This window comes from Nyctibius grandis, chromosome 5 (assembly GCF_013368605.1).
Source record: "Nyctibius grandis isolate bNycGra1 chromosome 5, bNycGra1.pri, whole genome shotgun sequence".
Taxonomy (NCBI): domain Eukaryota; kingdom Metazoa; phylum Chordata; class Aves; order Nyctibiiformes; family Nyctibiidae; genus Nyctibius; species Nyctibius grandis.
In genome coordinates, this window is record NC_090662.1 from 79,737,683 (window position 1) to 79,760,191 (window position 22,509).

The following is a 22,509-nucleotide window of genomic DNA, read 5'->3' on the forward strand; positions in this document are numbered from 1 at the left end:
TATAAGGAATAAGGAAACATTAAGCAATCTCTTCTATAATATATATTGCTTCTCTCAGTCTCTGGTAATCTGTGGTTTAAGGACATCATGAGCTGTGGTTGCACTCAGGCCACTGTTTCCTTACTGACCAAATGGCCTATCCCTCTCTCCACAGGTTTATCTGGTTCCTTTTAGAGATCCATTTACACTTTCAGCCCTTAAAACATCTTCCTGTAATGATTTTTTTCATGTAGTGATGCAGACACGTTGCCCAATGATTTATCTTGGATCTCTGGATTTGCTGTTCTGTGAGGAACTGTGAATAATCATTCCCTGTTCACCTTCTCCATACCAAGTATGATTTCATAGCCATATGATAACATTCTCCCGGCCAACCCATTCACTTACAAAACTATCTTTGCCTCAAACTGCAGAGTCCTATCCCTCCCTCTAGTCTTCTGGGAACGGGAAAACTGGGGAAGTAGTCTGTTTTAGGCCAGATCCCCTATCATATTAAAAATGACTGTGTGGATGAGACCACCACACCCTGAGTGGGACTGAATTTGAACAAACTCAAGGTGTTAAGAAACGCCTCTAGAAGTTCACAAGTTTCAACAAGACTTGATAGAACTTCAATTTCCTAACAATTTTGGTGCAAAATCATGAAATCAGTGCAGAGCTGCTAAACAAATTTGAGACTGGTGACCAATTTTTGACAAATATCTTTGCTTAACTCTACAGTCAAGGGACATTCACAGATTTTACTGTAAAACCACATGAAAAAGTCATGAGCTACTCACATCAATAATTGTTTTCTGCTGAACAACCACAACATCCTTCTGGATGAGATTTCCCTGTACTGTGGTTCCATATGAATGAGTTGCTGTCTCTCAAGAAGAATTGAGAAAATATCATTAAAATAAGAAAAATTTACTTTCATCTCAATTCTGAGTGACACCGGGAGCAGTTAATTTAGTACACGACCATAATTTCAAGTGGTAAAGACAAGCTGGACATTTTATTCATACAGAGAAAGATGATGTCCCTGCTCTTCCAGTTGTCAGGATCTATTGAAGTGCGACTGCCCTGAGGTTCAAATTATACAAAGTATAAGTGTAATTTAGAGCTGGTTAAGAGACAGGTTTTGTACCACTAACTGTATTTTTACAGCCTTCACATTGTTGATGTTATATCGACTTGATGTTATATTGACTTATAAAATTGTACTGTGAAAATGCTTCAGATTGGGGGCCCAGTCATTTCAGGATAAAATGATCAGTGTGAGCTACCTTTATTCACAACAGGTTATACCACTCTGATTATTTCAGTTTCCAAAGTGGTGACAAGACTGTTTGTGGATTAGTCTTCACATTAGTAGTTTTCAGGAGGTGGTCCATGGAGTGCGCTCAGTAAGAAAGCATTAAATGCAGCTGATTAAGCCCCATCTACAATTTTAAGCCAACTTAGAGATTTCAAACCATATACAATACTGCTGACTCTGTACACTCAATCTGGTAAAAACAGACTGAAAGACCAGTCCAAGCCTGGGCCTCTAGTCGCAAACACAGGCTAACCCTCTGATGCCTGCTTGACGCAGTAGAGACGTGGGGAGGACGGCATTGCGAGCCTACTGGGCAGCGCATATAGCACGAAAGGTGCCTTCCACCATCTTCTGCATCTGTTTTTTCTGATCATAGGCAGTAATTTTACAACTTTGCCTAAAAGAAATGGTTGTAACACGTTGTAAGTGTTAATTAGCTTCAAAAGAAAAAGGAATAGGAACAGTCTCTGTGCATAAAACCTAAGTACTTGAGCAAGCCTCCTTTCTGCAGGATCTAAATACGTACATGTACACAGAGACACATGATGTATGTCAGATTGAAAAAAAAAAAATCCAAAACTTCTCAGCTTTGAAATAAATCTTGATTGTTAACTCTTTTCTGAGTTCAAGTGGGTTTTTTGTGCATACATGTTCTCACTGCAAACGATGGAGCACCAGAAAGGCCGTGGGTGAGAAGCTGTGCTCTCAGGGTTACTCTGGACTAGCTGGATTCTCCCAGAACTCTCACAAGAAAATCATAATTATGGAGAACTCACCACAACACTGCATATCCAACCAATTTTAAAGACATCTGGATTTACTTCCGGGTGTTCTGTTGAACTGAATCATCCGCCAAACTTTGAGATTCAGCCATCATTATTGCACACACTGATAACGGTGTGGCAGGAGGCCAACAGCAAATACTGACTACTTTAACAGCCCAGCTGCTTCGGGTCTGCCCATCACAAACACAGCTCGTCTCACTGTCACTGTTACCTTTGCTGTCACTCCCAGTCCCTCCGCTTGTTTTTCATTCTGCATGATTTTAAAACTGAGAGAGGGTGTAAAAAAAGGAGGAGGACTGTAAATGTTCCAGCTCCTACAGACATTGAGTGCTATCCCTTGTTCCCATTTTGTTGAGCTCCAAGGCTTCAATCCTGAACCAAACCTTGAACAACTTCTACTGCATGTGACCCATTCACCACCATCCCATGCCGTGCATTGCATCCCTGAGAACACCACAAAGTAGAAGTAGAGAATGACTCCTGTGATTTGGTTACACTCACTTTCAACAAGTGAAAACCACCAAGCAAGCTATAGAGTAGTGATGAAACAAGCCTCGTGTATTTAATAACGATATTTGTCACCACTGCCTATTAGTATTTAAAGAGCAGTAAAAAAAAATACCTCTAATAAAAATATCAAGGTGCCTTAAACAATTATACACTCAGCAACACAGTAATGACTACCCAGAGCAATGCAGCTAAAAGCCCAGAGGTAATAAGACTACTACGGAAGTTTCCAAGGAAGCAAGATACAAAGAAGTATGACACAGGAAAAAAAAAAAGGGGAACAAAGAAGTATTTGTGTACAGAGGGGTTTTTCTGACAAAACGCCTTCACTGAAGCATGGAGAGGAAGCGAAAGCCAGCGAGGAGGTTAAAAACTGAAGGAGATGGATTGCTTGGAAGAAATCAGAGCGAAAGAGAGAATAGGAAGGAGGAACTGATATACATAAAGGGAGATTCCCCCCACTAGGAAATACACAAGGACCCACTCAAGCGGCAGAACTGAAATGAGAAACTGGTTTGTGGACCGGCAGGGACGGGGGCTGCTTCCTTCTGCACTACCAAGAAGGAGGAAGTAGAAAGGGAGAAATTCTCAGTATTGCATAAAACCAAAGAGGCACAGTCGTTCCTTCATCTCTCTTCCCCCAAATATTGGCCAAATATGTAAAAGCACAGCGCAAACCTACATATTTACTGACACACACACACACATATTCTGGATAAAACCACGGCAGCTGCTGAAGTCAGTGAGACAACTCCTACTCATTTCAGCACGTCCAGAAGGTCGTTTTTTTTTTCACACTGCAAGCATCTATTAAGCTGGCTCGACCAACCCTTTCCAGTTCAGCCCCAGCATTTCCACCTAGGACTTTTGCAATTTTACTCATGAGGGCTGATCCCCGGTTGTGCCTTCTGAACCCTCCTTTGCCACCGCTATTTTTGTTGTTAGTGCCTAGGGTGGCAGAACGGTGAGCTCTGGAGTCTGTACGGAGGGAGGGTTTAAATATCACAGAATCTCTCTGCTGGCTTGAGTTGATGGAAATGTTGTTTAAAGCTCAGCATCAAAGCATTCACTTTATAAGCTGCAAGCCTTGGTTCTTGTGCCAGCAGCGACTTCTCCCCATAATTAATTAATACCGTATTAATTGTGCATGTTCCACAGGCCTGTTGAGGAGGTGCGGCAAGGCCTGCACATGCAGATCAACCTTCCCAGTGCAGCCAAGAGAGGAGCACAGCCAGGAGAAGGTAAAACCCCTTCAGGTACATACAATGGAAAATGGAGTACAAGCAACGTGCTCAGGGGCTACACAACCAACGTTTGAGGAGGGGCGCGTGCTGAGCCCTGCCATGGTGTTTCAGCGAACAATGAACGGTAAGGGCAAGGAGGGATCTTCCACCAGCTGCACCCTTGTGCAATCTGTTTGGCTCTGGGCCAGCTGGGAGCACAGTCACAGGCCAAGAGGAGGGGCCCACGGCAGCTGAGTGCCTTTGCGGGTAGGATTTGGCCACAAGTCATAAGATCCTGTGAAATCACTGGAAGGAGAAAAGTGGGAGGAGGAGGAGGGAAAGGCAGATTATTCGACCTCCTCTCTGCTGTGCTGGGCCTCAACTCCCCGCTGGCTCCCAGCACTGAGGAAGTTGCACCCTCGCCCTTCCAGGGGCTTTGGCCGTGGTGCAACCAGCGCTGTGCATGGCAGGGAGCCCACCATGGGCACCTCGCCTTCCCCCCAGGAAAATCAGGGAGAGCACTCACGGTGGGAACAAGTGAGGAAAGAGGATGCCCCAGCCACTAACAACCCTGTGAAGAAGCTCATCTCTAGACATGTCTTGGGATTTGGCTGGAGACACCTGCCCATCAGCAGCCAGGCAGGAGACCAGCCTGCAAGCAGACCCACAGACCCTTCCCCCCAGTAGGACAGAAACCAAGGTCTAACTAAGGTCTAAGTGCTGATCAAGGTGATTTATGAAGCAGACTCATTCTCTATAAAACAATCAAGCTAGTGGACACGTACTTTCAATTGTAATCCGAATGACAGGTACAGCTAACCTCAAATCTACCCTGCAAAGACATTTTCACACTAACCCTTGCACTGAATTTATTCATCTCTATAAATTTTTGTGTAGGTAAACAATAATTTGTTTTTCTGAAGGTACTGTGCATTTGGCACACAAGAACAAAGACAAGCAGAACTGGCAAAGAAAAATTTTAGCAAGAATCCAAAGTGAAAGGCATGACATTAAAAATACATGAAACAGAATCATAAAAAGGGGGGAGATAATGCAGAAAATTCAGAAGGTTTATAAAATAACTGCACAAAATTGTCCCAGCAAGTTACTTTTAGAAAAAAGGGAATTTATGTCTAACTATGAATTTGCTATAGCACATTCACAGTAAACGTGAAAAAATGCAGTTGAAGACCATGCTACTTATTTTGAGATGACAAGACACCTTAACAAACTATATCTAGAAAGAGAAGCACTAAAATATAGGCACAGAACAAAAGCATTATGAATTCTACTTAAAGCAGGTAATATTTTTCCCTCATGAGGAAGGCAAAATGCAGTTTATGTTTACCATATAAAAAGGAGGTGTTTTTTTCTTCTACAGTGTTGTGAGAAGGATGAGTAGAAATAGACGTCTAAACTTTACGCAATTAAATGTACAAATGTAGATTAAAACCTTAATTTGTGAATCTGGAGAGCCAAGGGGTGCCAAACCTAATGCTCTTATCCTACACTGTCCTTTTCAACAGTGAAAGAAAGGCTAAACAACTCTCCCTACATTTTTGAAAAATAAAAAGGTAGCTATTTATAGCTGCATTTATTGGAGCTGTTTCCTTATCAGGAAGTATGTAGCTGGGAATTACTGTCTGCCTACATCGGAAATTCTTTCAGGGATACAAAAACCCAAAAAGGAAATTTCCCTTCAAAAATATTCTGTTTTTTTGCTGCTGGTGGGTTTAAAATAAAATGTTCGTGCTCTGACCAGGTCACAGCCCCTTCGAGAGGTTTGTTCTGCAAACAAGAAGCTTTAAGACACCTGAGGGAAACAAAAAAATGCTTCTAGAGGAACTGAAACAGGGAGAATACTGAGAACATATTAATAAGTTAAGAAAATAAACCTTTTTTGCAGGATGCTGAGATAGTGCAATTTCATTACCAATACCATAAGTATTTTCCTCTGAAATGAGCATGTTCCTAGAGCTTATCCTTACCAGAAAGCATTTGCAAAATTTATCACTCTGGCAAAGAGGTGACTCTCACAGTGCTGATTACAACTGGTTTGTTCAGACCAGGTCTTCATTGTGGTCAGTATAGTTGTCAGACCCTCCCGACTGAACTCCTGTCGCCCAATTCACTGCTTCCTCCACCTCCAGGGCATGCCCAGTGGCGCATAGTCCAAAAGTCAGTCAAACTACTGCTATTCCTTTCAGAAGGGAGTACGTGATGCCAAAAGCCCGTATTGGGATACCACCCCTTCTGCATGTCACAGCACCATGACAAGGCAAAAGGCCATGTAGGACACAGGGAGAATATTCCTTGCCCGCAGGAGATAGGTCCAGTTCTTTGCAACACGTGCAATCCAGTGCTACAAGTAACTCTGGGACTTCAATAGTGAATCACCATCTACAAGGATCCACTCAGTAAACTCTCAAATAGGAGGACTTGCACTGTCTCCAGATCAACCCCCCTAACACCAAGGATTTTCATAGAATCATAGAATGGCTTGGGCTGGAAGGGACCTTAAAGATCATCTAGTTCTAACCCCCCTGCCATGGGCAGGGACATCTTCCACTAGACCAGGATGCTCAAAGTCTCATCCAATCTGGCCTTAAACACTGCCAGGGACGGGGCATCCATAACTTCTCTGGGCAACCTGTTCCAGTGTCTCACCACCCACACAGTCAGGAATTTCTTCCTAATACCTAATCTAAATCTACCCTCTTTCACTTTAAAACTGTTACCCCTTCTCCTATCACTCCATGCCCTTGTAAAAAGTCCCTCTCCTGCTTTCCTGTAGGCCCCCTTCAGGTACTGGAAGGCTGCTAGAAGGTCTCCCCGGAGCCTTCTCTTCTCCAGGCTGAACAACCTCAACTCTCTCACCCTCTCTTCACAGGAGAGGTGCTCCTGCCCTCTGATCATCTTTGTGGCCCTGCTCTGGACTCACTTCAACAGGAGTCCCTCATCCTACCTCTCTACTGATTGCAGTCCCATACTATGCCTGTGGACTCAAAAGGCAGAAAGGATATGTTGGTTAATCATTAGAGACGTTAATTTCATTTTAACCTGTCATGGTGTAATTTAGCATTTCCATCTTCTGGTCTGTATAATTGCTATAGAGATACTTAACCCTGCTGCCACTGCAGAATGGACACTTTTTTTCAGAGGGGTACAAAAGTATATGGAGATCAAAACCAGACAGGCATACGCAGTAAATAAAGCAGGGTGCTTAGGGCTATTCCCAGGGTAAGATTTTTATACATAAAGACTTGTAAACAAAGACTTGGAGCTGAGCAAGTATCGCAATGCTTTGACTCCAGAAAGCCAATCAATGGTGACTGCTTATTAACTCACAACATCACCAACCATATGCTTATTAAATATATAAATAACTTGTAAGTTCTTGTACAAAGATCACTGCTACATTAATTGCAGCGTGCTAGTCCTGCATGAAACAAAGTTTGCATGAGGAGTAAACATGATGAAACTTACACATTCCATAAAAGACAGTGCACAAAAATCCACAACAGTGGAATGGCTGATGCACCAGTGCTTCCCTGTCCCAAGTATCTTTGGAAAATGATCTTGAGAAGAGGTTCTTGGCTGAGGTGTTGGATTGGGCCTCCAAATCTGGACAGAAGCATTTTACCAAAAATTTCTTCAACAAACTTATGAATAATTTAGTCCTTCTGCTCCAGCAGTAAAATGGGGAGTTGTAAAATGGATGTAAAACCCTGTTTAATTGAGATTTGGTCAGACTGTATTTGTTACATATCACAAGCAGTGCTAGCACAGGGAAGAGAAGACATACAAGTACAGCAGAAGGAAATCCAGCCTCTCATAAAGGACATAAAATGATTGTTTTCTCTGTGTGTGTGTATACACATGACCTATTACATTAAGCCCTGGTACCCTGAAGTTGCAGCAGGCTTCTCCTCACATGTTACATGCTCCTCTAAACGCTGGACAGTGGTACTCTCTTCTAATATTCAGAGGCTCAGCTCTGTTTTTTATTAGGGGAGTGGACATCACATGCATGCTATGTTGTTTCCATAGGGTTTTCTACCCATTTGTGTTTTGTTGCAAGGCGCTCACCACACAATGGTTTGTTATTGTGGAGTTGTTAGTCATGGCTTACACGCAGTTTCTCTTCTGTGTTTTCTTTAATTGCAGGGCTATTTATGAACACTGGGTTCTTTATATTAATTTTATTTCATAAAAAAAAAACAACATGGAAGCATTTATAACATTACACAAATGAAAAATTAAACAGACACGTTTGAGATAGAAAGAGAAAAGCAAGCTAATTTTAGGTTCGCTGCTCTTGACAGCGTCCCTTTAAGACAAAGCTAAAAATGCTTCAAACCCAGCAATACCATAAATGTCCTGCTGCTTTTGCTTCTTATTCCTCCCCACACTTTCCAGGGGAATTCCACAAGGGATCGGCTTGAATCCCAGATTAATGCAACATGGCTTCCTTTGCCCTCTGAATAGAGGTGAGTCTGCATTTTGAAGATTTAAAACCCTGAAGTTTCCAGGAGGGTAAAAGACCGGCTTAGCACCACTGGGACTCCCACGCTTCAGGCTCTCTGTACCCTGCAGCACAGGTCGCTCACCCTCCCACCTCAGGACTGCTTTGCAAGTTCCCACTGGGGCAGGAAGGATCTCATCCCTCCACACACTTCCACTGAGGACTGTCTGTCAGTGCAGGAAACCACCGTGTTAACTCTGTCTGGGTAACAACCAGGTACCTTTGGTGGGGAGGGGAGTGTAGGGGGGGGAGAGCACTTGACTCTAAAATACTCTCTCAAGAAGCAGAAACCAGCTCACAGCACTGGCCCCTTATAACAAAAATGCAACACCAAGAGGATTAAATACTGCAAACCGTCAGATGGTAGCAAACAGTGCCACCGTCCTGGCTTAAATTTTATTTTAATTTTTTTTCTTTGTAGTGGATTGGGATTGGTTAGGAAAGAACTAGCTACCCAGAGAGAGAATGAAGTAGAAGGTCAAAAAATTATCAGGGGGAAAGGCAAGCATATAAAGACAGTAAGAGGGAGGAATGGGGCTTAAGTGGCCATAATGTCAGAGAAGAGTAAAGAGGAGGCTGGAAGAAGCCAATCATCTTAGAAAAACGCCAGTTCAGATTTCACGAAAATCAGTGGGAATTTAAGCACTCATTTCAGTGGGACCAGAATAAGTCTCAGAGTCATTAATTTGACATTCTGGCCACCTCTTACAGTCCCTTTGTCTTATGCAGCTTTTATTTTATTTTCTCTGTATGTGCGTCAGTCAGTTTTGTTCCACAAAGATCCTTCCAAAGCAAATATTTTTATTGCTTGCTGCTCTAAATGTGGCTTAGGGTGAAGGGCTTTTTTTCCTGTCTCACTACATACTTTCAGTTCAATGCATTCAATATTCTGGTAACTAAATAACAATATGCTTAATGCTTCGAAGTGGCTTTCCAGCTGCTAGCCAAAATTGCAGAATAATTAACAGGTGCCAAAGGATTAATAAAAGGAGCAGCATAATTAATAGATGCTATACAGGAAAAATGGATCCTTGGCAACCCTGACAGTGTTGTTGCTTCCTCCTCCTTCTCGTAATTGTTTCCTGCATTACTTTAAAAAAAAAAAGAAAACTGGTGCCCTTAAAACACAAATGATGCATATAACCAACAATGTGTGATCGGGAGAAAGAAACTTGTAATAAACTGCTTTTGGGTCTGATAAATGCCTTAGTTCAAAGAACCTGCCCAACTGACAGCCCAGCTGCCTGGCCTGCCCTATTACTCATGTCCACACTTGGGGGTTACACAGAGGGTTTTTTTGCAGAATGTAGTACAGCTAGGGTCACAAAGATGTCAAACCAATATAGAGCCACCAGACTGGTCTCCATCTAATCAGAGTATCAAACATCAATATAAATAGGCATGCAGAAAGACTCCTCTGAAGCACTCATTGAAAACTTAAAGCCTTTAATACAATCACTGTAGAAAATCTCGATTTCAGTAAAGAATTCGATTTACTGAATTCGATTACTGAAATCTCGAATTCAGAAAATCTCGATTTCAGTAAAGCGTTTGACACGGTCTCCCACAGCATCCTCGCAGCTAAACTGGGGAAGTGTGGTCTGGATAATCGGGTAGTGAGGTGGATTGTGAACTGGCTGAAGGAAAGAAGCCAGAGAGTGGTGGTCAGTGGGACAGAGTCCAGTTGGAGGTCTGTGTCTAGCGGAGTCCCGCAAGGGTCGGTTCTGGGACCAGTTCTATTCAATATATTCATTAATGACTTGGATGAGGGAATAGAGTGCACTGTCAGCAAGTTCGCTGATGACACAAAACTGGGAGTAGAGGCTGACGCACCGGAAGGCTGCGCAGCCATTCAGAGGGACCTGGACAGGCTGGAGAGTTGGGCGGGGAGAAATTTAATGAAATATAACAAGGGCAAGTGTAGAGTCCTGCATCTGGGCAAGAACAACCCCATGTATGAGTACAAGTTGGGGACAGAGCTGTTGGAGAGCAGCGTAGGGGAAAGGGACCTGGGGGTCCTAGTGGACAACAGGATGACCATGAGCCAGCAGTGTGCCCTTGTGGCCAAGAAGGCCAATGGCATCCTGGGGTGTATTAGAAGGGGTGTGGTTAGCAGGTCAAGAGAGGTTCTCCTCCCCCTCTACTCTGCCCTGGTCAGGCCGCATCTGGAATATTGTGTCCAGTTCTGGGCCCCCCAGTTCAAGAAGGACAGGGAACTGCTACAGAGAGTCCAGCGCAGAGCCACGAAGATGATTAAGGGAGTGGAACATCTCCCTTATGAGGAGAGGCTGAGGGAGCTGGGTCTCTTTAGCTTAGAGAAGAGGAGACTGAGGGGTGACCTCATTAATGTTTATAAATATGTAAAGGGCAAGTGTCATGAGGATGGAGCCAGGCTCTTCTCAGTGACATCCCTTGACAGGACAAGGGGCAATGGGTGCAAGCTGGAACACAGGAGGTTCCACTTAAATATGAGGAAAAACTTCTTTACGGTGAGGGTGACCAAACACTGGAACAGGCTGCCCAGAGAGGTTGTGGAGTCTCCTTCTCTGGAGACATCCAAAACCCGCCTGGACGCGTTCCTGTGTGATATGGTCTAGGCAATCCTGCCCCGGCAGGGGGATTGGACTAGATGATCTTTCGAGGTCCCTTCCAATCCCTAACATTCTGTGATTCTGTCATTCTGTGAAAACCAAAATTTCCCTTCTGTCCTCCTTAATGAGGGTAGTAGAACAGAGAGTAATTACAAGGGACACAGAAATACTGAAATAAAAAATGTGATCTGACTAGCTGTATGTGACCAGGTGTGGACACTCTGAAGTTCATCAAAATCAGCAGTTGCCTGGAACATATCACACACTGGAAAACCAAAGACCAGAACCCAAGCCTACATTTGAAACAAAAAGTACTGAAACAATTTTACAAATAGGTCCTTAGCCTTCCCCACCACCATAACCCCCTAAAAAGTGAATGCAGTCAAGAAGACAACAACACTACAGTCCCGATGTAAAAGTTCTCCCCATGAGGTGATGCAGGTACCCTGACATCTAGAGTGTGTCATTTTACTCTGAACCTCAGTGAAGGCTGCTGGGGGTTCAGAAAAAAAGCAAAAGCAAGAAAAACTAGTTGCTGACAAGAATAATCGCTTCATGTGTACAGAAAAGTATCTGCAGTGTGCCCTTCTGTGACAATGGGCTGCAGGCATATGAAGGACGCCAACACTAGAGAAAGAAGAGTAAGTAGTTCAGAGGAAGAAATGAACTCCTGTTCATGCTTGTATCAATAGAAAACACTGAAATCTTTGCCCATGAGGTCCATCTCCCTAAACAAATACACATGTGTTCCCAAGGGAAGATGTCCTTCAGAGATAAAAATCAGACTGTACAAATCGACAGAAACGTGCAAGGGGGAAGGCTGCTGCACAGGATCAGAGCATGCACAAGTCCTTTTTCAGCACTGGTATTTCTGTGTCTCTTGTTGAAGAAGTGTTACTTTGAAGGAGATGAAGAAAACCATGAAGTCTTTAGCACACATTTACAGTTGCTGTTGTAAAAGGCAAACCACCTTATTTTTATCTTGCATATTACAAAAAAGGAAAAAGCTATTTTCTCTCTGATTCAGAGCATATTAATAGATATAGGGACGGGTTCTCACATCCATCTCTTAAATGCTGTATCCTCTATCCACTTCCATGAACTTTTTACCACAAGGTATTGGCCATTGCACAAAATGACTAACTAATGACATTGTACCAAACATGACAAAAAGACTGGCTTTAATAAAATAAAGGGGGGGGGGGGGGGGCGGGAGGAAGAGAACTTTCTTTCCATGGTAATATGGAGTAAGTTTCCTCAGAGATAAGGGGTATGCAAATAGTTTCAGGACTTCTACCTATCTCAGCATTCTTCTTTATCACAATATCTGGGCAGTCACTGTACTAATTTTTACAACTTTTAAGAGTCTTTGCACTTTTTTTTTTTCATTTTACAGTGGCGAAACTCAAGCAAGATGTTCAAGGTCACAGAAGGCACCAAGGGCAGAGCCTTGTGCGAGAGCTGAACTTGCTTCTTTTGAATCCTCGGTAAACATCTCCATTTTCCAAACACTCCTTCTATCTGACATTAGTGCAGTCTAGCAGAGATCAGCTATGCTGCAAAGCTACCACAGCATATACACCAGCAACAAAGAGCGAACTGGAGATCGCTGTGCTTTCTGACTACACACCTAAAATAGAGGAAAACATATTCTCCAGCTCCCCACTGATAGTTTGTTTACAATGCTCCCAATACTCAGTTGCTAAGTAAGAAGTGGATGTTGGGCAAACAAGTATGTTTAAAAGTATTGGTCAAAAGTCCTTTACAGAGAAGTACATCATCAGAGAAAGGTGTATATTACCAGAAAACGATTCTCGCTTTCCCAGAGCTTTAAAGCTAAGACTGATTACGTTCTACTTCTACACTATAGGAATAGGGCGGCAGGCTGGAAAGCAAGCAGCTAACTAAAACAAGAAAGGTTGTGCAAAAATGGGAAAAGTGCCTTCACATCACCCCCAGGAAAAGGGACTTCTCTGTATATTTCTAGCTTTGTTGACCAAAGAGGAGGAGTCCTCCCCTGCATGCTTGTAGCAAAGAGGGGTCTGCATTCTACCCTTCTAAACTTTGCAATTCTCCCTTTTCCAGTCTCTGGATCAAATCAGCTCAGCATAGCTGAAACCCATTTGCTCACCAAACAGTGAGAAATAATTTATTGCACCAAAGGAAATTGCTCTACTAATTGTCCTGATACTATTGGCTATTAGCACCTTCAGAGTGCTCTTAAACATTAGAAACAGTGAAATTTCTAATAGGAAGGCGTAAAACACTGTGTGAATCCACAGAGTGCACTTCACGTTACATCTGAAACATTTATCTCTAGTTGTACCTTCGCTTGGGCCAACTGTTGCTTTCAGCTGCACCTCTAGCATGGTTCTTGAACTTGCAGGCTGGCACAAATGAAGAGGTATGGGTTAGGACCGAACTCTGCCTTTATTTCAGTAAATGCCATCAGAATGTCACCGAAACAGACAATGAGTGGAGACCCGTCCAGCTGTCAGCTCTGTGAATGGCTAGAGAAACTTACCATATCTCCTTGTTGCACTGGAGTGAGTGAGGGTTGAGGGAGGTTATTATGCTTCGCCTAATCAACAAAAACAATAATAAGGCTGGAACCAAACAAAATCTCAGACCTAAAAAACCCTCAGACTTTGTGGATCTAAACCCAGTCTTCACACATCCTTCCACACTCTGAACTAGAAATTAGCTACTTTGCCTGACTTTTAAGGCATTTTGGATTTACACACATCTCAAAAAAACTAGAGGGTTCCACGCAGGAATTGCAAAATCCCATGTTAATACCTTTTAAACCTCATGACCCAAGGTCCAAAAGGCACTTCATTATTTCTATACCTGTTATTAGGAAGACTACTCCTAGAACACGATCTTCAGTTCTGTTGCCCTCACTTTAAGAAGGATGTCTGAAGTGGGAAACAGTTCACAGAGATGATGCAAACAGAATTTGAAATCTGGAAGCTTTACAGGAAGATTGACAGCCTTAAAAACCTCTCTTCCTATCCAGTTCAGCCAAGAAAAGGTTAAGAAATTACTTTATCTAAAAGCATCTATATCAGGAGTAGTCTTTTGACAATATTTAGCAGGAAAGGAGATAATGAGATCTAATAGTTGGAAACTGAAGCTTGACTAATTCAAACTATAAATAGGGCACTTAAAAAAAAAAAGCAAATAAGGAGGATAATTAAGCATTGAAAGAACATCTAGAGACCTTATATCCTCCCCATCACCGAAGTCTTTACATGAAGAGCAGAAATTTTTCTGCATAACATGCTGTAGCTCAAAACAGTTACTGGACCTAAACACCGAAGCTACTGAGCGAACTTCTGTAACTCAAGTTATACCAGAGATCATTTTAGGAATTCACAATGGTCCCTTCTGGCCTAGCTATGAATTTATAAACAGTGGTTCTAACACTGTTTGGGTCAGTTGGTTGGTGACAGTGTTTGAGTCAATATTGACTGCACACTGAGCTACAAAATACTACACTGCCATGGACTGCAACTAGTAAGGCTATGTAAACATGCTCCGTGTTGTTTATGACCTGAGACACTGACTTTATGGAAGACTATTCCACAGATGTTTAATGATTAATCATCTGTGTTTTTACACTACAACAAGTCAGACTGATGGGGAAATACTAATGGGAAAGGAGCCTCCTTACAAGTTTAAAAACGTGCCAATCAAAAGGAAAGAAAAACCAAAACAAAAATCAAGGTGAAAGGTTGGATCGCACCTAAAAATATTGGATAAAAAGTTTTCACTGAGAAGAAGCCTTATAAGCTTCACACTATCCAGCATGCTGGCTAGCTGATGGGAAGGAAGCAGGTAGTAAACACAGTGCCCCACCCCTTTCAGTATCGAGGGTCTCTACCTTCCTGCCTGGTGCATCTGTCAGATCCAGCAGGGAAGGCAGTAAGTAATTGGAAAGCCAGCCGTGATCCTAGCTGTGAAGAGGACAGACAGTGGCTCCCACAGCAGAAGTAAACTACCAACTAATGCTATGGGGTGGGGGGGGCACCATCTCAAGGATTAAAAACCACAGTGGGGAAGAGAACTGCTGAAGAAGAACTGCTTCTGTGTTGGTTTCTTTACGTCTAAGTTTTGGGCAAAGCATAGAAATGTGCTGTAAGTGTGGCAGCAAGTCCTCCCTGGGCTGGGGAAACAGGCCAGCAGCCACATGCACAGACAAGCAGGGCCTGGAAGCTCAGGGATACTCAGGCAGCGACCAGACGGTCAGAAATGCTGCAGCACCAGCTCCCATTCCCCTCAGAAAGCACAGAAAAGGTACAACCTGGGCTACACTACAGCACAGGCAGACGAGAGTAACAGGCAGCAGCAGGCAAAACAGGACCGTGCAGAACGCAGCGTGGGCAACGAGTGACCTTGGGACACCGCAACGCAGTGGCCAGCAAGGAAGCAAGCACAGGATTACAGAAGCACTGGGAGCACAGTTTGCATCCAGAAAAGGAGAGTGCCTGGATGACAGCTGAGGACAGGAATGAGAATGTCTTGTGACAGACATGGACTTTCTTCTTCCTCCCTCTGAAAACCCAAACGCATTTGTCAGATGGCAACGCACAAAGTTACATTTGCTCCTGGCTCTGTTGCTCGTTGGGGCTCAAGTACCACAGGAATGTAACACCTGACAAAAGTTTACTTAAAACTTCTTAATTTACATCAGAACTGCTTCCCCTCCAAAAAGGAAAATTCCACTCTTCCTTGTCCCCATCCTATCTCACTAAATTATCACCTCTCGCTGGCCAACAGCCCTTGGCCTTTCCTATTCCTCAAACATTAAGTCATCTCAGCAAGGAAGCGCCTGGCTCTCGCCATGCCCCCAGCTCCAGTTTTTGTTCCAATGTCAGTGATATGCCCTTCCTCCTATGCAGCATCCTTTTGTGCACAGCTAAGCTCATTCTTCCTCCTTTCCCAGTGCCTCTGTCAGCACACAGGCTCTGTAGTAAGAGAGCCTGGGCACCAGGAGTATACCAAGACCCATAACAACCTGAAAATACCCACGGCACAAATGCACTCCACTTGCCACAGTTCATGAAACTCTGACTTTCCGTCACAGCACATCGCTGAGCAATTCCCATAGCATGGAAAGAAACACAGCACTTCCCTTCACATTTGTGCCTGTCATGAGAAATAAGCCACATCCTTGACATGGGGTGCAGGGGACGGAAGGTGGCAGGGTGGGGGGTGGATAATGTACTGTATTTAAGAGCAATTTCCTTTGATTAAAAAGAGTACAACTAGAGCTTTTTTTTTTTAGAAAAAAGTAGTCTGAAGCTTTAGGCTCCTCACCCCACCCCACACCCTCCTCAATCCAAGAACATAAGAAGCTTCCATGCTGACACTCACGCAGGTGTGCCGGCAGTCTGATCGTGTCTTCCTCCATCCTGATCGCTCGAGGCACTGGGACATGTAGTGGTGACGAGGAAGTGTAATTTGGTACCGGGCTCACTGGAGGTGTGTACGAAATTCTTTCCTGCTGTTAAAAAGAAAGGGCGGCGGGGGGGGAGAGAAAGAGAGAGGACAATGTGAACTTTGGAACAGAGGTGTGAAACCAAGGCAGGGGAGGGGGAAGTGGGTGGAAGGAAGGAAATGTGCGCGCGTGGTGGGGGCGAACAGCACTAGTGATGCACCCGGCTGCCCACGGAGCCACGAACCTCGTAGCCTGTCCACTTGCGGGCAAGCGCTGCACGGGCAACGTGCTGCCCGGCGCTGTGGCCAGGGGTGATGGGTTTAATTTTCAAAAGGTCCATGAAGTTTCCAAGGGTCTTCTCAGAAATTTGCTGAGGGAGGAAAGGGAAGTGACACACAAGTGGGGAGACTCTGAGGGTTTTATGTTGGTGAAAATTTGACTGCAACTCCATGATACGTGCATAAGTACCATTACAGAAAGTGACAAAACCACTTAATCTTATGCTAACAAATCAGTCGTGATCTGAGCATGTTTATTAAGTGTTTAACACTTTATTCCTTCATAGCATTTTAAAGACATTAAGCAATTAGTTTTGTCTTTGCTGCAGAAAACCATAGGCTGTGACTAAAAACTATTTACCACCGAGTAATGTAGTACTACTTTTTTCTTGCCTAAACTAGTTACTAGCACTTTCTTTGAAGTAGTTTAACTTGCAACCAAGTAAGTAAGTCAGCATACAGAAAGCAGCTACGCAAGGACAGTCAAATAGAATTAAAGGGCAATTTGTGAATGTGGCATTAGTTTCATAATTGTCACTGTTTGGTATTTTCTGAAAACATCTGCCAAGAAATTTAAGACTGAAATTTCATCTGATCTGATGGGAAAATTTTTCCGTATTCTAAGCGTGTACTCCAATCACAGCAGAAATTATATCCTTTGTAAATAAACATAGCCACAATTTTACAGGAGCATAAAAAAATCATTATCCTATGCTTCCTGGAAGGCAATGCGTGTTATTCCCCAAAACCATGCTGCTGACATTTAACGATGGCAGCACAAACAGTGTGGATTTACATCCACATACATACAGAAGCAAAAGGAGCTACCTTCATTTCTGAGCATTTGCAGGAGAGTACATGTGCAGCTCCCCACCCTGACCCCGATCTCTGGCAAATGGGAAAGACAAACTCAGTGCTGGAGCAAGAGAAGGTGATTACTTCCATTACGAACCACAACATTTTCACAGCCGTGTGGCAGGGAACTAGACTGAGGCTGATAGAGGCACCTGGAGAACGTAACATTAGCACCCTCACTGCCAGCAAAGGGAAGGAGAGGTTTGTACAACATTAGTAAATAACTAAATGTACCAAAGCAGAAAACTCTTCATGCAGACTAGGTGACATGTCCAAAAAGAAATGGGACATGGAGCACCTAGAAAGTCTTGCATCTCTCAGCCACCACTTCAAAGCAAGCCCAGCTCATTCTGGTGCAAGGTGCTGCTATCAGCTTGCTGCTCAAGAGCTCACGCAGAACCAGAAGTTTCACCTCAACGTCTGGAGTCCCACCACTATACTACAGCCACCACTGCTGACAGTAACGGCAGAGAAGACTGATGGCACGTGGAGAATAAGTGATCCATCTCAACACTAACTATTCTGGGTTTAGATGGAGTAGGAAGACAGGCCTGGTTCACTCCACCACCACTATGTTATTTCTGTGAGCACAGCCTCCGTGACTTCCAGCTCAGTACTTATTAACCAGAAATTGTTCAATCTTATATTCCAGTCTCCCACAAAGCCCTTTAACACCTCACTGTGTCCACTCAGTTTCTTTCTACTCATCACTGTCCAGTCAATAGCAATCCATTAGCTCATATGAATTTAGTTTTCCTTCGTTAACAAACAGGGATGTTCATTGAGACACGGTAAAAGACGCACCTTTGGAGCTACAAAACATTATTCTGCTTTCAACTTACGCAACTCCTTCCCTGACCCAAAGCAGCTGACTCTATGCTTCACGTTCCCACAAGGTGCAGCTCTCTGTGCCCATTCTGCCGTCTTGCTGCCCATTTGCACCTTCTCGCCACTGGTGCATACACCAGCGATTCGCAACGAGACTAGCCACTTGCTAGCATTTCCCGCTGCGATCCACAGCTCAGATAATCAAACCACACTGCAGCTGCTCGTTCTGTTTATTGAATGAGATATTTATAAAAAGAGGAACACTTCTGAAACATAGCCACACAGATGCCTGCCTCTGCAAACAGGCACTAGAGGGTAGATGGGAGACCTGAAGTCCTTTTCCTCCCTCCCGAAGAACGCAGGATACAGTTCAACCTCAGGTCACATTTCATGCTCACAGAAATACTGAATCACCACTGCAAAGAAAAGGGCTAAGTGGCTTCAAAGGGCCTTCTCACTGGCCAAGAGCAGAAAGAAAGCGCAAGCAGAAGACAAAATTAAATCCAGAACCCTGTGCACTTCCCTCAACACCCAGGAGGTGCTGTACCAAACTAAGACATTACACTTCCAGTGCCTGCTGCCTTTCTCTCCACACTGATCAACCTCCTAAAGGCATATGGTAACCTGATTTATACCAAGACAGCTTCACTGAGATTTACTGCTATAAATAAATACATTTGATTCATTGTTTCCTAGTATTCACAAGAACAGAACAGTAAAAACCAAAAAGAGGTTGTGGAAATGCAGTTACGTTCTCCGCACACCTTGGATATCCATAGTAATGTGTGAATTGGTAATATTTGCAGAACACCTTTTAGAAGGCACAAAGGGGAGTTAGCTATCCAACTCTCATTACTGCCTTTGAAATGCCCTCTCTTACTAATCACAGAATCACAGAATCACAGAATGTTAGGGATTGGAAGGGACCTCGAAAGATCATCTAGTCCAATCCCCCTGCCGGGGCAGGATTGCCTAGACCATATCACACAGGAACGCGTCCAGGCGGGTTTTGAATGTCTCCAGAGAAGGAGACTCCACAACCTCTCTGGGCAGCCTGCTTTTTTTCCCAGCACCTTTAACCCAAATATCAAAGCAATTTACAGACATTAGGTAAGTCTTTTTCTTTCTATTAGACACACGGACAACCTGAGTTACAGAAAGAGCAAAGCTCAAATGAGCCAAGTAATTTCAGAGTTAGGCTGTCTTGAAAAAGGACGGCATGTGCCTCTCAAGGGCAATACATGTCCAGTTCTGGGCCCCGCACTTCAAGAAAGATGTTGAGGTGTTGGAGCGAGTCCAGACGAGGGCGACCAAGCTGGTGAAGGGTCTGGAGGGTCTGACCTATGAGGAACAGCTGAGGGAGCTGGGGTTGTTTAGCCTGGAGAAGAGGAGGCTCAGAGGTGACCTTATTGCAGTCTACAACTACCTGAAGGGAGGTTGTAGTGAAGTGGGAGTCGGCCTCTTCTCCCGGGCAACTAGCGATAGGACAAGAGGATACAGCCTCAAGCTTCGCCAGGGGAGGTTCAGGTTGGACGTTAGGAAGAATTTCTTTTCAGAAAGGGTTATTAGACATTGGAATGGGCTGCCCAGGGAGGTGGTGGAGTCACCATCTCTGGATGTGTTTAAGAAAAGACTGGACATGGCACTTAGTGCCATGGTCTAGTTGACAGGGTGGTGTCAGGGCAACGGTTGGACTCGATGATCCCTGAGGTCTCTTCCAACCTGGTTGATTCTGTGATTCTGTGATTCTGTGTGATTCAACAAGTGCATCCTGAAAGAGTAGCCCTTGTAACTGTCCTGGCCACATTTCCGAAAGGTGTGGAATGGTAATGTCACAAGGAGGTCAAGACATTGAGCTTGTGGAGAAATGAGCTTCATCCCTGTTTGCAGCATGAGTCAGTAACATGGCTGGAAGCAGAATTGCAAACCTCAGTCCAGTTCTGCAACCGACCGTAGCTCTGTGCTTCAGCCACACGCAACTCCTGGCCTACACAGACACGTGAACGCACAAGGTCACATTTGCTCCTCCAGGCTTTCTGAAGCTTTTTAGAGTCACACTTCCAGTAGGTACCTGTTGTATTCACACCACTGAGAACAGATTTGCTTTAATCTTCACAACTCCAGAACTGCCTAGGGCTTCTCTCTGTGTGACCCATCAAACAAAACATGGCTAGTATCTCATGCTTCCAAGGTTATGCAACCAGATACTCCGCTACTAGGAATTTTTCTGCGAGTTTCCTAAACAGTCAGTTTAACATTTCCCTTTGCATCAAGGCCAAGAATAGATGGTTCAATCGTAGGGTGGTTCAAGCAACAGCTCGGGAGGAAGAATAGGTAGTGCTGGTAGCAGAACCAGCATGAGCCTTGTGTGTACTTCAGCAAACAGCCTTGCTGCAGCTTAGTCTCCCTGTAAAAGAGACTATCAATACACATTTGGTGTGGTCCTTTGAGATTATTGGTGATGAGTGCTAGGAAAGAGCTTGGCATTACCACATTCCAGATTCGCTGCCTGCCAGGGGACTCTATAAACATTTAAACCCACAAGTGACCAAACGCTCAACCTCAAACAAATGCCATCTACAAGCAACTTCAAAATAGCAGCTCCCTAGTATTTTGCCAGTAGCCACAATGAGGTGGATTAAACAGTTGGCATACTGCTTGTTGTCATCGTTTTTGAAAGGCTTCTTCAGCTCACAGTGAGTCAGAAAAGTTTCACCTTGAAATTTCACCTTGACTACAATAAATGAAGAGACGCATTAAGTCAACCTTTGCAGAGACCCTCCTTGGGGTTTACTCTAGTAGTGGCTGGTGCTCCAACAGTGCCACCTAGTCAACCAGCCAGGTCTGCTTAGACTGGGGCATGCTTTCACCTGCCTGATCTCCCAGAGACAGACTTAAATACATGGTTAAGAATCAAGATAAGCTATGGTTCTGTTCTCTTTGTACTAGAAAAGTACAAAACACTAAATATCCAGGTGCTGAGAAAACCTTAGATCAAACCATCCTGTCTAAAAAAGGAAGCTATATTCATCATGACTATCTAGTAGGAGTGTACATAACAGCTGACTAGACTCCCAAAGCCATCAAAGCACACACTGATTTCAGTTTGAAGAATCAGGGTAGATCCTTTACAGACAAGATCTACCCGAACAGCTAGAAAATTCTGTCAGGAACACAAATAATTAATATTGCCAAAATAATAATTTTAAAATGTCAAAACTGCAAAATTAGATTTGTAGTCACCTTTTAAAAAAAGTCTAACAGTTGAGGATGACTGATGCTGCAAGTAAAAATAGCTTCACGCTTTTGCTAAAGTTATGCCCTTCTAAACTCCAAAGCAGGAGCATTCATCGTGAATGTTCTCCAGCTTGCAGTCTTAAGTCTTTTTGTCCCTTTTCTAACCCCACTCAGATGGCGGGCACAACAGACACACATGTTTTTGCAGAAATTAAAATAAAATATGTAAGAAAGCATGCTAAGCAAGCCCTCATGTTGTCCCAATGACATGACTACTTCAGTAGTTGGATAGGATGGTATACTAAAATGACTTTTTTTAAATTGATAAAGCAAAGAAACACATTACCTATGCTGCAGTTTTCAGGAAACCAGAATGGCCAACATGGTCTGCAAATACCCTGTGTTGGACATAAAAGGCAGCTGCCTCTTATCACTGCGTAAAAACCTACTTCTATGTTGCATGTAATGATACTACACAGGGTGAAGTTAACCAAGAGAAAGCTGACATGCGCTTGCCCCCCAGGCTGCTGGTGTACGTGTGCCACTCCCCGCCGATCTTGTTGCATTTGCAGTTCACCTTCGCTTCTCCAAATGGCCCAGACTCCCCCTGCTCCCCAGAGATGCAGGCGTTACCGCAAGGTGGAGATACAGCAATTTGTGCTGCGGTAACTGTCGGGAAGCCAACAGTTAGAAGTAAAAAGGGAGAGTTACCTGTCCTGTCCTCACAGGCCATCATCCTTGCTTACTCGCAGGACAGTGGTAGTGAGATGCTGTTTTAAGGCAAGGTTCCAGCTCCCTGGGTATCATCCCATCACCCTGCTCCAACTCCTCGCCTGTAGGAGGTGTACTCAGAGAGGACAGCACTAGCAGGTCTGCAGATGTTCTGGTGCCCTCTTGGATTTTTGAGAAAGCCCTAGGCTTAAAAAGCCCTGAGTAA

At 43.9% G+C, this 22,509-nt stretch overlaps 1 protein-coding gene across 2 annotated transcripts in view; it reads right to left on the reverse strand.

Annotated features, from left to right (window-relative positions):
- ETV6 (ETS variant transcription factor 6) overlaps positions 1–22,509 on the reverse strand; it is a 147,564-nt gene that overhangs the window by 83,120 nt on the left and 41,935 nt on the right. The window contains exon 2 of one of the 2 annotated variants that reach the window (XM_068402111.1): positions 16,311–16,437. In XM_068402111.1, coding sequence (XP_068258212.1) covers positions 16,311–16,437 — 127 coding nt within the window. Of the gene's footprint in view, positions 1–16,310; positions 16,441–22,509 lie in introns of both variants that reach the window. The other variant, XM_068402110.1, reaches the window with a different exon arrangement.